Source organism: Manihot esculenta, chromosome 15 (assembly GCF_001659605.2).
Source record: "Manihot esculenta cultivar AM560-2 chromosome 15, M.esculenta_v8, whole genome shotgun sequence".
In the NCBI taxonomy this organism is placed as follows: domain Eukaryota; kingdom Viridiplantae; phylum Streptophyta; class Magnoliopsida; order Malpighiales; family Euphorbiaceae; genus Manihot; species Manihot esculenta.
The window spans coordinates 7,546,977-7,568,410 of record NC_035175.2 but is presented as its reverse complement, the minus strand read 5'-3'; the positions used below and the strand labels follow the sequence as shown (position 1 = coordinate 7,568,410).

Here is a 21,434-nt window from a genome sequence, read left to right as displayed (position 1 = left end):
ATTTTGAGTAGAGGTTGAGAGTTTCTTGGATCAGTAATGGTTAAACTTTGCCCCTTAAGGTGGTTGGTCCACAAGTGTTTATACCTTGACCATATTAGGATGTTATGACAAATGTCTTATCGGATAAGATGGTGACGTGCCGTGACAGATGTGTCAAACGACTCATTAATGATAAACAGTCGGCTAATAAATGCCGAGCTGCTTGACCCATACCCTATCTATCACACGCATCACTTCTGTCAGTCTTACCGCACGTGCAATGCCCCTGCGGATCCTCCTTTGGCAAGTGATATTACAGCGGCTCCAATTGTCGTGACTGCTGATGTTCCAGATAACACTTCCGAAGTTGAGCCCAACCTGACTAGAGACCTTGCCTGCTCTGGAGCACTTTCTAGGCACTTAGCCTTGAGTTAGCTTTCGGGCTTTCTTGTCTTCTGAGCATTTTAGTTCTTACGCTTTCCTCTGGGCACTTAGTCTTGTGTTTGCTTCCGGGCTTTTCTACCCTTAGGCTGCTTCTGAGCATTTTTGTTCTTGCATGCCTTCTGAACACTTAGCCCTGAATTTGCTTCTAGCTTTTTTACCCTTAGGCTGCTTCCGAGCATTTTTGCTCTTTCACATCTTCTGGACATTTAACCATGAGTTTGCTTCCGGGCTCTTCTGCCCTTTTTTTGTCTTTCAAGCATTTTAGTTCTTATGCTTTCCTCTAGGCACTTAGCCCTATGTTTACTTCTGGGCTTTTCTGCCTTTAGGCTGCTTCTGAGCATTTTTGTTCTTGTATGCCTTCTAGGCTGCTTCCGAGCATTTTTGCTTTTTCGCGTCTTCTGGGCATTTAACCCTGAGTTTGTTTCTAGGCTCTTATGCCTTTTCTTGTCTTCCGAGCATTTTAGTTCTTACGCTTTTCTCTGGACACTTAGCCTTGTGTTTGCTTCTAGAATTTTATTCCCTTAGGCTGCTTCTGAGCATTTTTATTCTTGCATGCCTTCTAGGCACTTAGCTCTGAATTCGCTTTCGAACTCTTCTGCCCTTAGACTGCTTCCGAGCATTTTTGTTCTTACGCTTTTCTCTGGACACTTAGCCTTGTGTTTGCTTCCAGGCTTTTCCGCCCTTATACTACTTTTGAGCATTTTTGCTCTTGCACGCCTTATGGGCACTTAGCTCTAAATTCTCTTCTGGGCTCTTCTTCCCTTAGGCTGCTTCCAAGCATTTTTGTTCTTTCGCGTCTTCTAGACTTTTTACCCTTACTCTATTTCGGAGTATTTTTATTCTCGCTCTTCTTTTGGGCTTTTAGCCCTGACTCTACTTTCGAGTATTTTTATTCTCACGCTTCTTCTGGGCTTTTTGCCCTTATTACTGTTATGGACATTTCAGCTCTTTTACCGGGCTCTTTAGTTCTGATTATTTTTTCGCTCAAGCTCTTTGGCTTCTTGTCATTATCCAGCCTTGAGACCTAGTCCGAAGATTCAGGCTCGTGGACTTACTAGCGACTTTAGAGATTTAGGCCCATGGTCTTACTATGTTTTCAAAATTCAGGTTTGTGGGCTTACTAGCGATTTTAAGATTCAGGCTTGTGGCCTTACTGGCGATTCCAAGATCTAAGCTCGTGGCCTTACTAGCGATTTCAAGATTCAAGCTCGCGACCTTACTGGCGATTCTAAGATTTAAGTTCGTAACCTTACTGGCGATTTCAAGATTTAAGCGCATGGCCTTACTGGCGATTTTAGGCTTGTTAGCCTTTATTTTACTTCTAAAATTTATCTACAAAGTAAAAATTTGCACAGAATATATGTAACGAGAATGCTTGTTGTTGATTGCATAATATCTATCAATGAGTATTGTGGCTTGCAAGATTCTTAACTTCACATTTCCAATGAATGCAAATATTAATCTTGACTAACCATATCATCTCATACGATTCAAAGAATCCAATAAATGGTGTTTCACGTGCATAGATTATTTCGCAGGTTTCCAGTCACATAATGGCATGCTTTAAATAAATAATTCTCTTCTCAATAAATTTATGCTAATATTAATCACCGATGAGGGCTTTTAAGCTACTTCAGTATACTATCATGTTCGAGCTCATATTCACAAGGTTTTCATTTAAGGTTTTAATTTTTTAACTAATCGTGATAATAAAAAAAATACTTTGAACTAAAGAAATAACAGTACAACTTAGTTGACTCGCGCACGTTACATCTCTTTCATGATTGACGGATCACCCTTGTGTTGTGCTTTTTTTCTCACATCATCATCTTCCTCTATTTGACTTTCGTCGTGTGGCTTTTAGATGTAGCCGGTGATTCTCGGGTCTTTCACCATCTCTCTTCCCTCCGTTCTTTCTTGTTGCTGGTTGTTAACTTTTTTTAGTCTGCTATGTGGATCTCAATGGATTTTTGTTTGGAAAACTTTGGTTGATTGAATAATCTTCTTTCGCTTCTCACAGAAGGCGCCAATTGATAAGTCTGAGATCCGGTGAGATGAGGAGATGGGACACGTAGGCAAACGCTTGATTCATAGTGAAGTTAATAGATCTAATTGGGTAGTTGAGAGTTAATAGGGTTGAAGTTTTTGATTCATGGAGGTTGAGGTCTTAAAGAGAGGTCGAGAGTTTCTTGGATTAGTGATGGTTAAAATTTGCCCCCTAAGGTAGTTGGTCCACGGGTGTTTATACCCTACCATATCAGGAAGTTCTGACAAATGTCCTATCGAATAGGATGATGACGTGTCGTGGCGGATGTGTCAAACGATTCATTAATGGCAGGAAGTTGGCTAATAAATACCGAGCCGCTTGGCCCATACCCTATCTATCACGTGCGTCACTTTTGTCGGCCCTACCGTACGTACAACTATGACCCCAACGAGGTTGCTCTAAAGAGGTCGGCCTACTTGTTCCAAGCATTAGTGAGGTCGGCTTGCTCATTACAGGTATAGGTAAGGTCACAGGTATGAGAGGTCTGATCAGTACATTGCATAAATCAGACTTTCTACTGTCCGATTAGATCGGATGGCCTGATGCGAGGGACTCTTCTATTTCTTTTGTACACGTATCACGATCTCAACGGGATCTATCATTATTATGTTAATATATATATATATATATGTATTTTGAAATTCAAACAAATAAAAGATAATCAAGAAATTTAACTTGGAGTGTCCACGCTAAACCAAAATTAGTAGGCCTAACCCCTTACACCCAACAATCTAAAACCCGAAAAGATTAGTGATAGAAATTGAAATAACATCATAGAAGTGTACTACAAATAGATATATTTATTGAATAGACATAGTTGAGTCTTAATAATCATAGTCATATTTTTATACTCTACTTTTACTAAAGATAAAATCACTAGATTTGACCGGACTCTAATAAAATAGTTTTAGATAATCATAATTAAATTTAAAACAAATTAAAATATAAAAATTAATATTTATAACGGTTTGATGTACAAAGTAGCTATTAATTGAGCTTATATATATAAATAATTAATTTAATATAAAATAAAAATTTTATAATAATATTTATAGTTTTTTTATATGTTTTTATTTAAAAATTAAAATTAATTTTTTTAAAATATTAAATTTTTAAAATAAAAATTATAAATTAAAAATAATTTTTATATAAATTATTAATTAAAATATATGAGATTAAATGAATTTAAATTTTATTTAAATAGTAATAATCAAGATGAATTTAGATAGTTTAAGTTAATTTTAATATAAAATTTAAATATTAATAATATAATAAATCTGAATTCCAATACACTAATTTTCACAATATGTAGTCAATGACTAGCGGATTAAATTTCCCTTCGGTTGAAAGATAAAACTGCTAAGATTAAAAAAAATAAAATAAAATCAAGTATGCTTATAAAATGATGGATCCAATCCAAATCAATTGTAATTTTAAGCCCAATACAATTCATTAATTAATTGAATAAAATATTCAACACTTAGAATAATATTAAAATGCTTCAAAGTTTTAATTAATTCAACCGGTGTATACCTGATTAAAGACCCAAAGATGAAAATGTTACTTGCATTAATGAACGATTATATTATTTTGCTTGGAAAAATCCTTGAAGATCTTCTGTGTGAACTCTACTTAAAGTCTAAAGACCCAAAGATGAATTAAAAAGTTCAATATTGACTTGTTCATATAGAAAATACAAATTTTGTAAAACTTTAATTTAGTTAATTTCCTTTTTATTAAAATATAATAAATGAAAAATATGTAGACCAAATCCAAGTCAATAACAATATGGAGACCAAAAGTAGGTAGAAGAAGAAAAACAGGAGAGAAGCTGGTTGCTTATATATAGACTGGTCTTTAGCTTAGCTTAAGAGATGTTTTCTCTTATTTTTTGCTTTTAATTGAAAATATTTTAAGATTTAATTAAAGTTTTTTATACAAAATTTAGAAACTAATGCTATCGTAATTTATGAGATTTTATTTACTCTAACATTTTTTTAAAAAATATTAATAATGATAGAACAGTAAAATTTCAATATAATATTATTATAATGTGATAACCTCATATAGAATGAAAATTACCAGAAAAGTAAAAAGTATTTATGAGAAATAATGATATGATAAAAGTAAAATTTCTTAAATAATTCAGGGTATGAATGATGATATTCTAGCAGGTTCTTGTCTACAAGGTCAATATCCAATGGTCCCATCACACCTGTCATTCGTACGTAACCCCTAATCGACCGTTCTCTTTTTTGTCTCAATTGCGGTGCTCAGTTCGCCACTCCTACAGTATCGCAATAAACAAGCCGGCCCTTTCTCCCTTTCCCTCTTCCATGTCAAATACCCTCTGTTACATGTCTTCTTCTCTCTTTCGCTTCCTCGCTAACCTAACAAACTCTAGCTTCCTCTTTCTCTTTCCAATTCTCCAAAATGCCCTCCCACTTCCTCTCTAATGCCCCTTCCGCTCCTTCTACCCCCTCCTCCGATCTTCCCAACGATGCCGTTTCTCTTCCTTCCGCCTCCGCTTCCTCCTCCGCCTCTAGGTTTCCAGATATGTGGAATTACCTCTGGATTCCTGTACTTGTTTCACTTTCTAAAGAAATTAGCTTAGCCAAAGCGGCTCAGTCTAACATTCTTCTTCCGAGTCAAGTCGATGATGAATCATCATCTCCGGTGCTGAGATGCCCCGCGCCGGACACGAAGCTGAACTACAGGCCGGTGATCGGAATCCTGAGCCATCCTGGTGATGGTGCGTCCGGGAGGCTAAATAATGCTGCAAACGCATCTTATATCGCGGCGTCTTATGTGAAATTTGTTGAATCGGCTGGTGCTCGTGTAATTCCACTTATCTATAACGAGCCACCGGAGGTTCTTTTCGAGGTAGTCCAGATTTTCAAGCCGAGTTGCTTGATTGAACAGTAGAGAAAGACAGCGACCACTGTGTTTTTTTGTAGAATGTTGGATATTTGAGTGATTGGTTAATAAACGATGACCTGATATACAATTATTTGGTAGATACATCAAAGAGATAACGCGGAGAAAAATAAATTGGAAGTATATCCAAACTTTTCGTTTAAATGGAATTTTGATGAGTAAAGCAGATGCAGATAAAATTGAAGTAATCTCAACTTTTATTACAAAAGGAGGAATTTTCGTTGTGCAGAATCTCATTTTTATAACGATTATTCAGTTGACACTTATATATATAATGTTTCGGTTCGGTTACTGTATTACATTGTTTATTTTCAATGAATTTAGGTCGTATAGGTGATTTATGGGCTCATCTAAAACTGTATTCTTGTTCACTAGTGCTTACATGCATTCCCTTTATTTTTTCGCCTCCATCATTAAATGGGAGTGCTAAAGGTGAATACAGTCCATGCCAAAGTTTGTGGTTGTGAAGTTCCAATGGCTTCTTTTTAATGCTTGACATTTATCACTTGGTTTTAACTTTTGAAACAAAGGAACATTCGCATTATTTCCACATAATTGATTGAAGATTGCCTAGAAAGAGTGAGAAGTGCTCTTTCATTGATGATGAGATTAACTTGGTTGTATGCATTCTGTTAATAGAAAGGTTAAACGCCTAAGGTGAAGTGCAATATAGTTTCCAGATTATTCCAATAAGCAGTACATGTTTTGATTGATAATGTTGAGAAACCACATCAAGTGTCCTGTCTATGTACCGTTTCTTTCCTATAATATTCTTTATGAACAAAATTCTGGTGACGTTCTATTTTAGATCCAGAATACTTAAGTTTCAGAGAATGAGAAAATAATGTGGAGATTACTTCTGGATTAATCCCTGCAATTCCATTTCTATAATGCAAGAGAAAGCTGCATGTAGAAAACCTGCTGAAATTGCAAAGATTATTTTGTTTCTTCTGTTTCCCATCGTCATAAAAATTATGGTCCAATGCTCTACAATTGTTGATTGTTTTAGATTTTTTTAGTGTTTGGGACCTCATGCTAACTTGGGTAATTTGTTATGATAAGCGTAATGCATGATTTGATGCTGCTTTCAACAATTTCAGTAGCTTTTTATCTTTAAGGTTCTTATATGCTGTTGTGTTGTAGAAGCTCAATCTGGTCAATGGAGTGCTCTTCACTGGGGGTTGGGCCAAAAGCGGTTTATATTATGACATTGTGAAGGCAGTTTTTAAGGTATTAAATACTTTTCTGCTATTTTGTAAATCTGCGCTGTACTTTGCAGCGTCCATACTCTGCTATCAATTGTTCATCTGCCCATGTAGTTTTGGCAGCCATTAGCAGAATTAAGTGATATAAGTGGAGTAGGCTTTAGGGTAAGCACATTCATCAAATCAGTTGCCTTTAGAAGATAAAAAGTATAAGATATTATACATCTTATTGAATTAAATAACCTCTTGTTTGACTGCAAAAATATATGGGTACTTCTACTGGTGGACTTCTCATATAAATATGACTTTGAAGATATATCTCTTAGGACTTAAGATAGAATGCAGTTCGGTCATGACTGTCTCTTGTTTGCTGAGATGTGCATAACATAGGAGATGTGCTTGAGCATGTTTTATATGAAATTGGCTTGCGAAATTAAGCTTCTTGAACAACATAATTCTTTGAACTTACTAAATAGAGGATTAAAGAAAGTGTGAATTCTTTATATTCAATCAATTTTTTATTGTCTGTTTAGGTCCAAATTCATCCATCCAAGTTGCTTAAATATTTTTGCTCAGTGTCGAACATTTTAAATTTGAAATTCGCAAATTGGCAAATTCTGCTTGCAAACCATGGCATGCCACACTTACACACTCATGTGCAAAACTGTTTTCTGGTAAATTCAGCTTCTTTCATGCTTTAAAGGGATACACAATAATGATGTCTGAGAAGACAAATAGTTTAATTAAAGTTTCTGTATCCCATTGCTTTGTTTGAACAAGATACATTTACCAGCATGTTATAGGAGGCAACATTTCCTTTCAGTGAATCAGTTCTTCTATCATAACTATAGTCTGCTTCATATGTCTTGTTCACTCAATCATTTCTTAAAAGCCCAGGAGCCTTCTTGAAGAGTTGTCTCCTCGTGTTTTGAGATGATTTTTAGTGCTTTTAACAATCTTACTCTTTGAAATAATTCTAATCAAATTAACTACTTTTATGTGGGCTCAAGTTTCTGATTTTAGGAGACTTCATGCTCTGTCTTAGTGGGCTAGTATCACTTTTTCTAACTTTGAAACTCTTTAACATGAACAACTTAATCTGTTTTTGATCTTTAAAATAATGTTGTATCGTGTAAACTGTAAAATTACTTTCAGCAAGAAATATCTGCTATGTGGATTTGAAACATATTAAGGAAAACATGGTAAATGTACCCTTGTTAAGCAATCCTATTCATTACTTGCAGAAAGTGTTAGCCAAGAACGATGCAGGATACCATTTTCCATTGTATGCCATCTGCTTAGGTTTTGAACTCCTTACAATGATCATTAGTAAGGTAAGCTTTCTTCTTTTTGTTATTGTTTGAATCTGTGTTTCTTGTAGCGGATTGTTTGTTCCATCTTTTTCTTTCACGGAACTTTTGTAAATTTGTGCTCAAAAGTGAATTAAGCTGTGTAGCTTTGTTTAATGTCTGTCTTTCCACTTGAAATGATTTAAACGTAAAGGAGGAGATGCATTTTATGTTCTGCTGTTATTTTGAGATTCTTGTTCTTGGGACTAGACTGGAGTCCCTGATATTTATTTAAATTATTTGGTTGTTTGGTGTACAACTCAAGAAAACTGTACTTTCTATATCCATGTGAACTTTACTTTGCATCCATGGTGCAAATATGTAGTAATTTTGTACTTATATTGTCTTGATCATTCTTCATGTCAAAATGTTCATGACCAAATTCCTTTTGATGAAATTATTGTTTTTTATATGTAAAGAAAATTCATTAGCAGTACTTTTCCTGTATTGTTCTGATGTTTTATTTTTCTTTTCCCTGATAATAGGACAATAACATTCTGGAATCATTTAATGCTACGGATCAGGCTTCCACACTTCAATTTATGAAAAATATAAATATGGAGGGAACTGTGTTTCAAAGGTATCTTGCAATTTGGTTATCATGCTGGTAGTAGTTACAATTGTTGTCTTGTTTGTTGATTTGGGTTATGAAACATCATTGTGAGAAGTTCTGTTGCATGAAATGTTTTGGTTGAACACAATTTGTTAACGAATAATCATAAATGTGGTAGCAATATGCCCTTCATAACTTGCATGATATGTATGACTATTGTAGATGTTCTGTTCATCTCAGGTTGATGGATCTTCTCACTTGGAGGATCGTTGCAGTGATAATTTACTTGTTCTAGTTTGGAAACCTTATTAGGTTAACTATTTCCCCCTCCTTTCCGATTCTTCATTCATTTGTTTCTCACTTAATATGCCTTTTCTATCTTCATCTCCCTGCTCCTTTTGTAGTGTTCCGTCATATTAGTTGTCCATGCAACCTAAACCATGATTTCTGGTGAGTTGATCATGGGAATGGATTATTCTGTATAGTAGAATCAGTGATGCCAGAAGTCTTCTGCATTGGGTGCACATATGTGGTGCCATCTCTGTGGAATGGGGTGAACCTGTGGCTGTTTCCATAACTTAGTTGATTTTTGTCATGATAGAAGCTTATATAAGTATTCATCCTCAGCAAATTTATAACGTCTACATTCTCCAGTTGAAGGACTAATTATCATTTATCTCTACTGCAGATTTCCTCCAGACTTGCTTAAAAAGTTGAGTACAGATTGCCTTGTCATGCAAAACCATCATGTGAGTTGAAAAAAATTTTGATAGGACCTTTGGTGGCACTGTAAAATGCAAGGAAAATAATGTGTTGTATATATCTTTACATAGAGTTCAAAGGTTGAAGTCATCTCATTCTGTTTAAAAAGAGCATGTAATTTTTGTTTTGATCAAATCGCTTGAAGGCCTTGAGCTAAATCCCCATCTATTTATTATTTCTATTGTGTTAATCTGTGACGGTCTTTATTATGAGATGGGTCAATATTTTTTAATTTAGCACTCCTTAATCTAGCTTTGGATGAGTCATGTCAAGTAGGAAGTAGGAACATATGAGTGCCTAAAATGATTGACATTGAACTAGTTACTCTATTTTGATTTCTCTTAAAATGATAAAACCACTGAGACCAAAAACAAGGCAAATTCACACTGGAAATATGAGTGACAACCACATTAAGCATTTTTCGGATATTTATGTGCTTAGTGAGCCATTGGTTTCATTTTTTTTTTCTATGTCTTCTCTATTTGCAAATAAAAGATTTTTTTTTTTCCTTTTGCTTCCCACTCACTCTTTCTAGTTTACTTTACCAAATTTTTTTTCATGTTTCCTACAGAGATAACTGAGAGTTGTTTTGAGTAACTAACTAAGCATACTAAATATATTTGAAAAGATCTAATATGGTTGCTGTGTGTTAAGGGCCTAGAGTTTTGGGTACTAAAATGCAATTTTTCCAATGTTGTAATTTCTGAAAAGCAATATTGGGGAAAATAAGTATAAAATAATAGTATCATAAGGGCCGCGACAGATATTTGTAATTTCTTTTTATTTATTTATTTATTAAGGGATGTCACCTCAGACATATTGATGTCTCCTCCTATTACAGTTCTATTTGTTTTTATGGCTATTTAGGGGGAGTGACTAGTTGACCACCAGTGAGAGTTGTGCCCAGTTGGCCATTGTGGGCTTGAAGTGGTGTCGAGTGGTGCCGCTACTCCTTGTAGATCATCCCCTATCTACAAGCGATGCGAGGATTATTGTAACGATTGGATTGATAGGAATGTATAATTATGATTTTGCCCTTTGAATAAAATAAGTAGTCGTTTCATGAGTTTTCATGATCATTTCTTCTCTTACGGCTGTTGTAAGGCTTGCGAATGTATGTCGCCCAAAGGTTTTGTTGGAGTCTTATGTAGTCTTGATTATCGAGATTGTCTGAAATCACAGATTATTAGGTGATTTTCAAGGCTGGCTTGGTTTGAAGGCGTTCAAATCAAGTACCGCACGATCCCAAATAGGTGTTAAAATACGGGCCCGTGACATTTGGTATGAGAGCAAAGTTTTGATCAGTGAATAATCTGAATAGTGAACAATCTGAATAATAGGATGAGATCCTGCTGGATTGTCTACTACCCAATAGAAATGCGTGGAGGAGCTTTGTGCTTGGGTCAGTGAATGTCTCACCTCGAATAGGCTGACATGAGAGAGGCAGTCAGTCCTTTTTATCGTATGAAAAAAAAAATGATGAGATACGTGCAATGTAGTGCTAAGGAGAAGGTGTGTGCATATTGGTTGTGGTACTAGAGGTGCTGCATGCTCCATTATGTGCACTAATTTGAGAAAAAGTAATGATCTAGTTCTACACACGCCATTTGATATATCTTTTGGAGAGAGGATAATGATTAGGTGTTGCACGCTCCTTTAGTGACCTTTGGAGAGCGTAATGACCTATTGATAGAAAAAATAAGGGTGAGACTGAGCCAAGAGAGCTTGAGGCTATCTAAAAGTCCCAAGATCAGCACCTTCAAGAATGGAGGCAGTGGCTTCCTGTGATAGAATTAAGGCAATGGCCTCCCGTGTTAAAATTGAGACAGTGACCTTCTGTGTTAAAATTGAGGCAGAGGCCTCCTTGTTAAAATTGAGATAGAGGCCTCCTTGTTAAAATTGAGACAGAGGCCTCCTGAAATGAAATTGGGGCAATGGCCTCCTTTGTTAAAATTAAGGCAATGGCCTCCTGAGATGAAATTGAGGTAGAGACCTACTGAGAATGAGTCGAGACAGAAGCCTCCTATGTGTTTTGTAGGAGCTGTGCAGTGCTATTGAATGTGATAGAAGGAAGATTATGTTCATTATATCGGAAGTGAACTAGAGGATCAAGTATCAATGGCAAGAATTACTAGTTAATTCCTATAAGAAGGCCAATGAAGTGGGCCAGGCTGAAATAAATGGGAGTTGTTAGTCAATTCGAGTGTGGATGTCTATGAAGTAGGCAATGGTCGAATCTAGAAAAATAAATTTTATTAGGGTGCTTGTGAGGTGGTGGAGGTAAATGATTTCCTCCACTATAAATTTAATTCTTGATGTTATAAAAAAAATATTATTGTTGTATAGACAGGTTGAGAATAGTATTTGTGTGTTTGATCAACAATGCTAAAAACTATGAGAGTAAGTTGGAAGGGAAGATTTTATGGACAGAGATGTTCAACTCACTCCCATAAGATAGTGAGAAGAGAATAGAAAGTCAATTCTATTTTGTCGACTTGGCATTTGACTCAGAAAAGTGTAGAGGAGTGCTGACAACAAATTCAAGATATATAATGGAACTTAAACACTTTCTAAAGAAAGTTGAAACCTGAAGAAATATAGTGCTTAGTAAGAGATGACCAAGAGTTAGTGGGTTACACTAACCAAGAGATCAAGAGAAGTGCAACTCTCCATATGGTACAGACAGTCGGTCCAAAACAAATGGACCAAAGTGTTAAGTGGGGGAGCGAACAGAAGTGATAAACGTTACTATAATAGTTGTGAGGTGTTAAATGCAAGTTTTGGTGGAAATAGTGAAAGAATGCATGGAAGTCGAGTAATCCAATAGTTGTGCAGTCAAGCATAATGTGACGTTATCCGCATGAAAGGCCCCATCAAGTGTTATCACAAATCAGGTTTCTTTTTTGTGATCGACTTGACGAATTTGCGTGAACTAACCTTGAAATGTATACTGTGTAGCTTTCTTGAAAGTGAAAAAAAGGGGGTAGTATGTTTTTTTTTTGCTAGAATCAAGTCCAGTTTCAGCTATATGGTTGAGTAGAAAAGCGACCTAAGGAGTCAAACGGTTGAAAGGAGGATGATAGCAAGAGAAATACTAGTATGTATGTTGAAGAGGGGACTTGAGATTGAGGCAGTGAAATGCTACATCCCAATGAGGGAGTATCCATCAGTAATCTATTATTATAGCATCAGTATAATGTTAACATTTGTTTCTTGTGTAATTTGTTGTAATAAGTTATTTTGAGTATAACCTTGCTACTACAAGTGTCGTATGTGTATGTTGTAGGTTAATAGCCTTGATATCTTGTGCGTGGTGTGAGTCTTTGCAAGCAGATCAAAAGTTTTGATCGATTTCTATTTATACAACTACTTGTGTGAACGGGTTAGAGCAGCATGCCATTCGTCAAGGAAGATTTCTACAAGGCTATCATTACCCAGAAGTAGTGGTCGACATAGAGGAGAAAAGGAGCACACGAACCAACAAACAAGTTTGTGGAAAAGACTGAAATGCCAACCTCAAGTCACCTTTGCAGAAGATTGAAGATTTCTAGTACCTTAGTCAACAAGATAAATGATTCAGCAGGGACAAGACTTTCGATAGGGGGTACTCGAGCAAACAACTTTTGTGCGCAGAAATAGTAGCAATTCTTATGTAGCCAGTCAAAGTGAGGAAAAGAATCGAACATCCAAGTAGGTAGTTGAAGATCTTGGATGAGCTCAGTCGACGAGGACGTCAACCGTTTAAGTGGGGGAGTGTCAAGGGTCTAGAGTTTTGGGGTATTAAAATGTAATTTTTCCAATGTTATAATTTTTGAAAAGCAATGTTGGAGGAAATAAGTATAAAATAATAGTATCAAAAGGACCGCAACAGATATTTGTAATTTTTTTTATTTATTTATTAAGGAGGTGTCACTTCAGATATCCAGTCACAGAGAGTGACCAGTAAAAGCTGTGCCCAGTTGGTCATCGTAGGCTTGAAGTGTTGTCGAGTGGTGCCTTTACTCATTATAGATCATCCCGTGTCTACAAGCGATGCAAGGATTATTGTAATGGTTAGATTGACGGAAATGTATAATTACGATTTTACTATTTGAATAAAATAAGTAGCCAGTTCATGAGTTTTCATAACTATTTCTTTTCGTTTACGACTACTGTGAGACTTGCGAATGTATATCGCCTGAGAGATTCGTTGGAGTCTTATGTAGTCTTGACTATTGAAATTGTCTGAAATCGCAGATTATCAGGTATTTTCAAGACTGGCTTGGTTTGAAGACGTTCAAATTAAGTGTCGCACGGTCTCAAATGGGTGCTAAAATACGGGCACGTGACACAGTGCCAAATATTCCTATTTAACTTGTTCTATATTTGGTCTTAATGATTTTATATTAAAGCAAGCAAAATGGTTGATTTTTAAAGGGCTCATTTACATTTCATAAATTTGATTGGATTAGTTGCAAGTAACAAGTAAATTAACCCATCAATATCTGCATAACTCTTATTTTGGATTAGCTGTTTATTGTTGAGGTGGTAAACATTTTATTCTGATATTTAAGCGACATACTTTTCCAAAAACCTTATGAAATAATCCACCTGGTTGATAATTTGCATAGTACAAAGGCTAAGATTAAAGAAATTGCTACTGAAATGTTCGTATTGGGCTTCTCTTATTTTTGCTATATCTTTTTAGCTTGTTGTTGGACCATTCATGTATTATCAAAGATGCATGACTGATATATTGAAAGACCCTATATATCTTATTTGTCTGACTTCTCAATGCAACAGTATGGCATCTCACCGGAGCGGCTTGTCGAGAACGAGGATCTGTCTAGTTTCTTCAAGATTTTGACTACTAGTGCGGATGCAGATAACAAAGTACTGGATGTAGTAATTTTTGTTACGATGTCATGTGCCCACTAGAAGATTTCTAATTCCTCTGTTAACATTTATGTCAGGTTTATGTCTCCACCGTACGAGCACGCAACTATCCTGTGACTGCTTTCCAATGGCATCCTGAGGTTAGCCACTAGCTAACTCAATATGAATGAGATTCTTGAAAGCATATACTTGCATGGATGATTTGATTATTTGGTTCTTTCAATATTTTTCTTGCATTTTACCAAGTCATTGTAATCATATATATTATAATAAATGGATGAAGTAAGAAGCATGTAGTTAAGTATTTGGATGATTTAGGTAAAGGATTGGGGTTCTTCGGTGCATTGTGAGCAGGTCTTTGAAACCAGGGCCTAACTACTTCTATTATTAAGTTAATGCGTATATATCAATATATTCATATGCAAAACAGCAAACTTGGACATAAATCCAAATGCAAGCACATATTGCATGTTCACATAAGTATGCCTGTGACGGAACACACACACACTCACAGAGACAAAAGAGCAGCTACCTCTGGAGTTCTCCATTTCAAATGAACACCTATCCAATTGGATTGTTAGGGCATTGGTATCCTTTTAAGAAATGCTGACCATGGGTTGAGGTATGAGAGAGAGATGAATTGAGATACTTTAATGTTAGTGTCTATTGTACTGGAAATTAGATGGAAAAAGTAACATAGGGATTCAAGAGGCTGAGCATTTAGAGCCCCCCCCCCCCCCCCGCCAAAAAAAAAAAAAAGGGAGAATACGCATGACAGTTGTGTAGAGAAAGCTGCCTGAAATGAAATCTGTGATTCACTAAAATTGAACTTGCGAAAATTAGAAATGCACTCCAAACTGCTTAAAGCTGCAGATTATAATCCATTGTGGATAGCATGGATGGTGAGCGTTGTGTGTTTCTTCTACTTGTTTCAATTGTTTTGGAAAAGTTGAAAAATAAGGACAAGTGGGTTTGCCTTTGTGCCTTCTTTATGGCTCTATTGAATTTCAGATGATCTAAATTAGTAGTTTGTGCATTTGGGGATCTTTTCCCCTTTTTTCTTCCTCACCATATTTCCCAGTGGTCTCATAAAATTTTCTGGGATAGTGGGGTCATCACTGACTCTGTTTTGAAAAATATTGCAGAAAAATGCTTTTGAATGGGGCTTATCTATGATTCCACACTCAGAGGATGCCATTCATGTGACCCAACATATTGCAAACTTTTTCGTCAGGTGAGGACTTGGTTATTGGTTAGTAATCAATGTGTGCTGCTACTTGCCTACTATTTTGTTCAAGGAAATAGGGGTTGAGGCAATTGTGGGTTCTTTGACGTTTTCGGAAACATATGCTCTGTCAATCACACATACCTGTTAATGTTACCATGACTATGAGGCTGCATGATTAGCTACAGTGCATGCAACTATAGATTCAGAAATGAAGTCAGAGAAGTTCCTTGTTCTAAAATGTATAGCAAAGAAATTGCATGCTCCCATATCGGAACACATCAGATCACCTGAATATTGGATGATACATGGGAATAGTTGTTTTCTAAAGTTAAAGCCCTGCATACCTGAGCAGTGAGCATGTTTTGCAAAGTTAAAAGAAAAAAGTACTTGTAATATGAAAATTTGAAATGTCAGCAAACAGTGAGGTGAGCTCAAATCATAGACAAGAACTGATAATCCTGTGTGTGTTGCAGTGAGGCTAGGAAGTCATTGAACAGACCCCCTGCTCGCAAAGTGCTTGACAATCTGATTTACAATTATAGTCCCACATATTGTGGGAAGGCTGGGTAAGCTCAATGCCTTTGAATCCTTCAATTGAAACGATGGACTTCTTGAATACTTGAATTTACTGACCGACACTTTAATTTTTTTCATTTGCCGTCTAATTGCAGGAAGGGATATGATGAAGTATATATATTCACTGAACCATGAACTGCAGATTGTGCAGGCGTAGGCAAGCACTGTAAATTGCAGGACTTGAAAATTGAAATGTAAATTATACAGATTAATGAAACATGGCTCTATGAACATCTGTATTTATATATTGGCGTTTTCTGCAATTTAATATTTGTTCTACAAATAATTGCAAGTTCCTCGTTCATCATATATATACATATATATATATATTACTTTTTATTGTTTTGGAGGTTGAGATGTACGAGGCTAGTTTCTTGTTCTGTCTGAGCAAGAAAGATGTTCATTCGAGAGTGAAGAATTCTATTTTTATTTTGGGTTAAATATTTGTGAAAAAACCACATTTATACTTTAAATTTTATTTGTTGAACAATAAAACTAAAACTTTTAAGATTAATCACTATTTTAACTAATATATTCAATTTTTAGAAAAATCAATAATAAATTGTAATATGATTCTTACAATTTTATTTGTTTATTTATCATTTATAAAAATAATATTTATTTTTCTCAATCAACACTAGACAGTTTTTTTAATTGTTGTATTATGTATATATATATATATATACATAATACATATTGCACGTTAAAGAAAATTATTAATACCATCAGTTAGTCCAGAAATCAACTTCTGGATAGGGAAGTTGGAGAGCAAAAAGGAGATTTTTTTTTTTTTTTATTAAATCCAAACAATTACCGCTTACTGTATACTTGTTGAGTTGACAGCAGGATTTTAGACTAGACGAGAAAAGTCACAAGGGCGAAAGGAAAGGCATAAATGACCCGCCTGTATTAAAAGTATGATAAGGAAATAATATACATGATTTACAGTCAATCTGTGCACGACGCTGCTAACTGGTTTCCCTGTTTTCAATTATCCCGGATTAAGTTGGTTGGCTCGCTCAAAACATACTTGGGCAGTTCATATTTTGCACCTGCAACCACATTTTCAAGCCAACATCATCCATCATGGACAACACACACACACACACACAACAACCAAAAAAAATAAGGAAAAACATCACGGTATGAACTATTTGGATACAGGAAAATCCAACGTGTTACCAAAAGGTATGGCTAACTCATGCCGCCAATATGTATAGATACTCCAGAATTTTCTCAGGAAGGTTAGGATAGAATCCACCAAACAAGAGAATTGTACCTAAGAATTTAACAAGGGTTACCTACCTCTTTCATCATAGCATATTGTCAAATCAACATTTTGAACAATGACACCAGCACTGTCCACAATAGCTTGCGCAAGGGCTAGGTCAGCTTCAGCAGCAGCTCGAAGAGCATCCCAAATCTCTGGCACACAGGCAATATTGGGTGTTTATGTTGCAAAATATGAAAAAAAAAAAAAATTCAAAGCATATTATGTACATCTTCATGGAAATGCTAAGACGGTTAACAGGAAATTCAAGCCTGCTTCAGCTTTGCTTCACATGAGATCTATGTCAAGACTAAATGGTGTGACATAACCAATTTGAACAAAAACTTCATTTCCAGACAATATTTTAAATGTATACAAATTCCATTTCTACAAAAAAAGAAAAGGGAAAAGGAAAAGAAATGAAATCAACAATTCAATTACAAGTGTATTATGTTTCATAAAACATTTATTGGAGCTTAAAATTTAAAAATTACATTTGGACAAGGAAGAAAAATAGAAAAGAGAGAGTGGATCAAAAAGAAGAAAGCATACAAAATTCATTCACTTTTATTAATTTGATGGATTTGTGGCAAGTGACATGGGTTCCATTTAAAATTAGAAATGTCAAATGTAATTTGTAATGAATTCATTACCATGTTCCAAACATAACAAGTAGACAAATATTACTAAAAAAACACTATTCAAAACATTCTCTATATGATGACTTTTCCAGCATCACTCTATCTCATATCCTATTACTATAGCTGTTGATTTATTGTTGGTAACTTGATGAAATCTCGTTCTTGTTGAGTCTCTAATTCAATTTCCCATCAGTGTGAATAATAGTATGCACATCACCGTTGTTTTAGAGTTCATTTTCAATATTTTTGTGTTGCTACAAGCATTCAACTGACATATAAATGGGCTTCAATCCAACGGTAACACCTCTTTGACCTCTCCTTATGCATAATCAGTACAAGAATAACAGGTACTTGGGTTTCAGTGAAGATCAACTTTTTCTCACCCTTACCTTCTCTTGTTTTAATATGATCTCAAATTGGTTTTTTCTCCATTGTTATATATAATCAAACATGCACTTGAAAATTGTTAAGCATGGTTAGAAACATAATTATAGAAATGGAAATACAAGGAAGCAATTGATAATCTACCAAATAATTATAGCAGAAAGCAAAACCTTAAATTAGATGCAAATCTTCAGTCTATACATTGTTATATGGAAAGAACTAGAAGCTTTTGGACAAAAATGGAAGTATCAAGAATAAGTTATGGAATTGTAGTCATCATTTTCAAAAATCAAATTTTGCAGCCTAGAAGTAAAGGCATCAATATGATTTGTTCTCTTTCTCATTCAATACCCCACAACAATGCAAATAATTTCAATGAGGAATTAGACTTGAATTTTAATTTTTCAGACTTTACTCCGGTGATGAAGTACTATCATCACAGCTAAATGATATGTAAACTATAGAAGGTTCGTATTTTATGAAAGCAAAAGGCACACACCAAGCATTATCTCTTCCTAAAATCTAAAAGCAACACTCAAGTAAGAATGAACTCCAAAATCTTTCCATATCTGCTGACTTCTTATTAGTAAAAAAAAAAATCTCCTTGTGATCATCTATATTCACTCTCTTGGATATCTTTCAATTAACCATTATTTTCTGATATTTTGGTCAGATTTTACTAATTTTATCAAAATGAGATATTTGTAATTTTTTCAGAATTTTTTTTCTAATGTAGCAAACTTAAAGTATGCTAACAACTCATGTCTCTATTGGTTCAACCTCAAAAATCACACAAATACTGAACTCCCAAAATCTGCAAATTCTAAAGGACTTTTTTCCCTTTCAGCAGCAGTGCTACCAAATTTTTGTGAATTTCAATATCACTCCAAATTTTGCTCAAGTTAGAAGGGAAGTTTTCACTTTCAGGAAAGGATTATCTGTCTTCCACTTCCATTATTATGCTCCTATTGTACACTATGCTACTCAAGCCTAGTGCTTGAAGTCCATAATGCATTCTAGTAGAAATCATTAACGATAAATGATAAATTCTGCAGGAATACTACCTTTCCTTCCACCATAGTGAGGAGCAGTATCCCAAAACTCATCACGCATCTGTATAAGCTGAGACTTTGTTATTGGCTGAGGATGCTTCCAAGGTTTTGGCTTCCGGATCTTCTTCACAGCTCCTGAAACAATTCAAATTGTCTATTTGTTAACCGGATTCTTAGTGAACAATTACCTTTTATGGTTCGGTCTAATTTAAGACCACCAAGTTACGCCATAAATCACGTTGATTGAAAAACAGTCACTGAAGCGCTGATTAATTTTACGCATTGCCTATAAGGTGATGAAAAATTTCCCCAGAAAGAGGGGGGAGGACGTAGGGGCAAGTATAAGTCCTAATCACTACTTTTTTCTCATCCATTGTCCATAAAATTCCATTAAATTGATTTTATACTCCAAAGAGAGGCAGTTATCTATAACAGTTTTTAAAAGATGTAAAGGTATAACACTGTAAATGGATACAGGTTAAATAAAGCCGTGTGCATGCAAGAGGTCGTAAGTGCACACAAGAAGAGCAAAATCTTGAAATATAAATTAAATATGTCAACCTAATAGGAATCATTAACACAAAATGGTAAGCAAATAAAGTTCATGATAGATGCAACTGCAGCATCTTCCATAAGAAAATGGAACAGCAAAGCAAGGGGACTGAAGATTGGTAATTAAACGCTACTTAAATCCTCACTAAGACTTATTCCTTCTGAAATTATCTACTCATCAAGTTGCCTCATTAGAAGCAGTCAAATTTTGAACAAAAAAGGTAACGAGGGTTTTTATAAATATGCATGAAATGGAAACAAGAGGGCATAAACTACCATTTCTAATGGGTCAAACAAAAGTGCTTTTGATCTTCAATAGTTTGCATGAAACTAGGCTTGGTACATCAAGTGTTCATCGTATGAAAACCAAATCACACTTCACCAGATTTTTTATTTGGTTGGCATCAACTAAACAAGCCATCAAATGTGCTATCAGAAGATTAGATTTTCAAAAACCTTATGAAGAGAAACCATTTTTCCTTTCTTCTTTGGAAAGAAACAGCAAATTTTTCCTCAGGTTAGATCAATCAAAAACTTCAATTGTTCTTTGTTAAACTTCACACCAAGTGTAATTCCTAAATCCGAAATTATTTCAGCCTAAACCATACTACGTAATTTCAATCAGACGCTACAAGACAGGCTCCAAAATTTGTTTAAAAAATTCCATAATTACAATAATCCAGATTAAGCTTATCACAACTCCAAATAGCTTAGCAAAATCAGCTAGTACATTGCAGTGACCACACCACAGAACAAAAGAAAACAATCTTCGAAATTCGTAAAGACGTTGAATATCACTTATTTTCTTCTCCAAAAAAAAAAAAAAAATCCGATTTAAAATAAGTACAAAAATCTAAGACATTATTCATTCCCCTAACACCTCCGCTTTTTTCCTACTGCGATTTCTCGGAAACCAAACAGAAGCTAAAGCTCTGTATAGAAGTATAAAGCGAAAAAACAACAAGAGAGAGGAATCAAAAGTGAGCTCACCATCTCCTTTAGCCTGTGACGATCCAGCACAACCCATTCCCTCTCTTTTTTTCTTTTTCCTCTTTTAAAAAGAAAAAATAGCAGCCACTTCAATCAACAGAAAGCGAGAGAGTGAGAGGAATTTCTAGAGAGAAAGAATCTTCATTGAAATTGAAAGACAAGTCAAAATGAATCAGAGAGACTTCTAGTTTTTTTTTTTTTTAATAATTTGTGTTTTATTGTTAAGGTTTAATTATTTATTAATTATTCTTCCTCGCTATTACCTTTGGGTTGGGGTTTGAGTTGTTACTCCGTCCGACGAGTTTGCATATGATTGAACCATTAAATTAATTAATTACAATAAATTAACAAAAATAAGTAAAGTACAAAAAATGATAAATCATGTAAAAAATATTATTGCTCAATTATAACAAAACTCATGCAGACGGACAGAGGAAAGGACTCGCTGGCTGTCTTCCATTTTTCTTTCTTTTTTTTTTCTTAAAATTTGTAGGTGTGGAGATCCAACACCATGCTTGGCTTGGGTAGGAGAATGTGAAGTGTTAGGATTTCCAATTTTATCAGTCAGCTGAAACCGTGTCACTTGATTT

General features: G+C 35.1%; 2 protein-coding genes across 3 annotated transcripts; one reads left to right on the top strand and one right to left on the bottom strand.

Annotated features, from left to right (window-relative positions):
* The first annotated feature begins 4,707 nt into the window (after nucleotides 1-4,707).
* LOC110602166 (gamma-glutamyl hydrolase 2) lies at nucleotides 4,708-16,238 on the top strand. Of its 2 annotated transcripts, none has more exons than XM_021739614.2 (10): nucleotides 4,708-5,353; nucleotides 6,554-6,637; nucleotides 7,857-7,946; nucleotides 8,447-8,541; nucleotides 9,203-9,263; nucleotides 14,059-14,148; nucleotides 14,229-14,291; nucleotides 15,297-15,385; nucleotides 15,853-15,945; nucleotides 16,051-16,238. In XM_021739614.2, exons 1-10 carry the CDS (start codon nucleotides 4,904-4,906, stop codon nucleotides 16,088-16,090), a joined length of 1,155 nt encoding a protein of 384 aa, XP_021595306.1. In that variant the 5' UTR covers nucleotides 4,708-4,903; the 3' UTR covers nucleotides 16,091-16,238. The 2 variants fall into 2 exon arrangements, with proteins under 2 accessions (XP_021595306.1, XP_021595305.1); XM_021739613.2 differs by having other exon boundaries at nucleotides 4,715-5,353; nucleotides 6,551-6,637.
* A 483-nt stretch (nucleotides 16,239-16,721) lies between these two features.
* On the bottom strand, nucleotides 16,722-21,110 carry LOC110601255 (ubiquitin domain-containing protein 1). The gene is made up of 4 exons (XM_021738321.2): nucleotides 20,845-21,110; nucleotides 19,315-19,437; nucleotides 17,261-17,380; nucleotides 16,722-17,007 (listed from the first exon to the last, which is right to left on the bottom strand). Exons 1-4 carry the CDS (start codon nucleotides 20,879-20,881, stop codon nucleotides 16,943-16,945), a joined length of 345 nt encoding a protein of 114 aa, XP_021594013.1. The 5' UTR covers nucleotides 20,882-21,110; the 3' UTR covers nucleotides 16,722-16,942.
* Nucleotides 21,111-21,434: the final 324 nt, after the last annotated feature.

Coding starts and splice junctions, on each gene's coding strand:
- LOC110602166 (XM_021739613.2), top strand. CDS start 4,904: ATGCCCTCCCACTTCCTCTCTAATGCCCCTTCCGCTCCTTCTACCCCC. Junction 6,638..7,856: donor TTGTGAAGGCAGTTTTTAAG/GTATTAAATACT, acceptor CATTACTTGCAG/AAAGTGTTAGCCAAGAACGA. Junction 15,386..15,852: donor ATTGCAAACTTTTTCGTCAG/GTGAGGACTTGG, acceptor TGTGTGTTGCAG/TGAGGCTAGGAAGTCATTGA.
- LOC110601255 (XM_021738321.2), bottom strand. CDS start 20,881: ATGGGTTGTGCTGGATCGTCACAGGCTAAAGGAGATG. Junction 19,438..20,844: donor GTCACAGGCTAAAGGAGATG/GTGAGCTCACTT, acceptor GAATTGTTTCAG/GAGCTGTGAAGAAGATCCGG. Junction 17,008..17,260: donor AATATGCTATGATGAAAGAG/GTAGGTAACCCT, acceptor ATGTGGTTGCAG/GTGCAAAATATGAACTGCCC.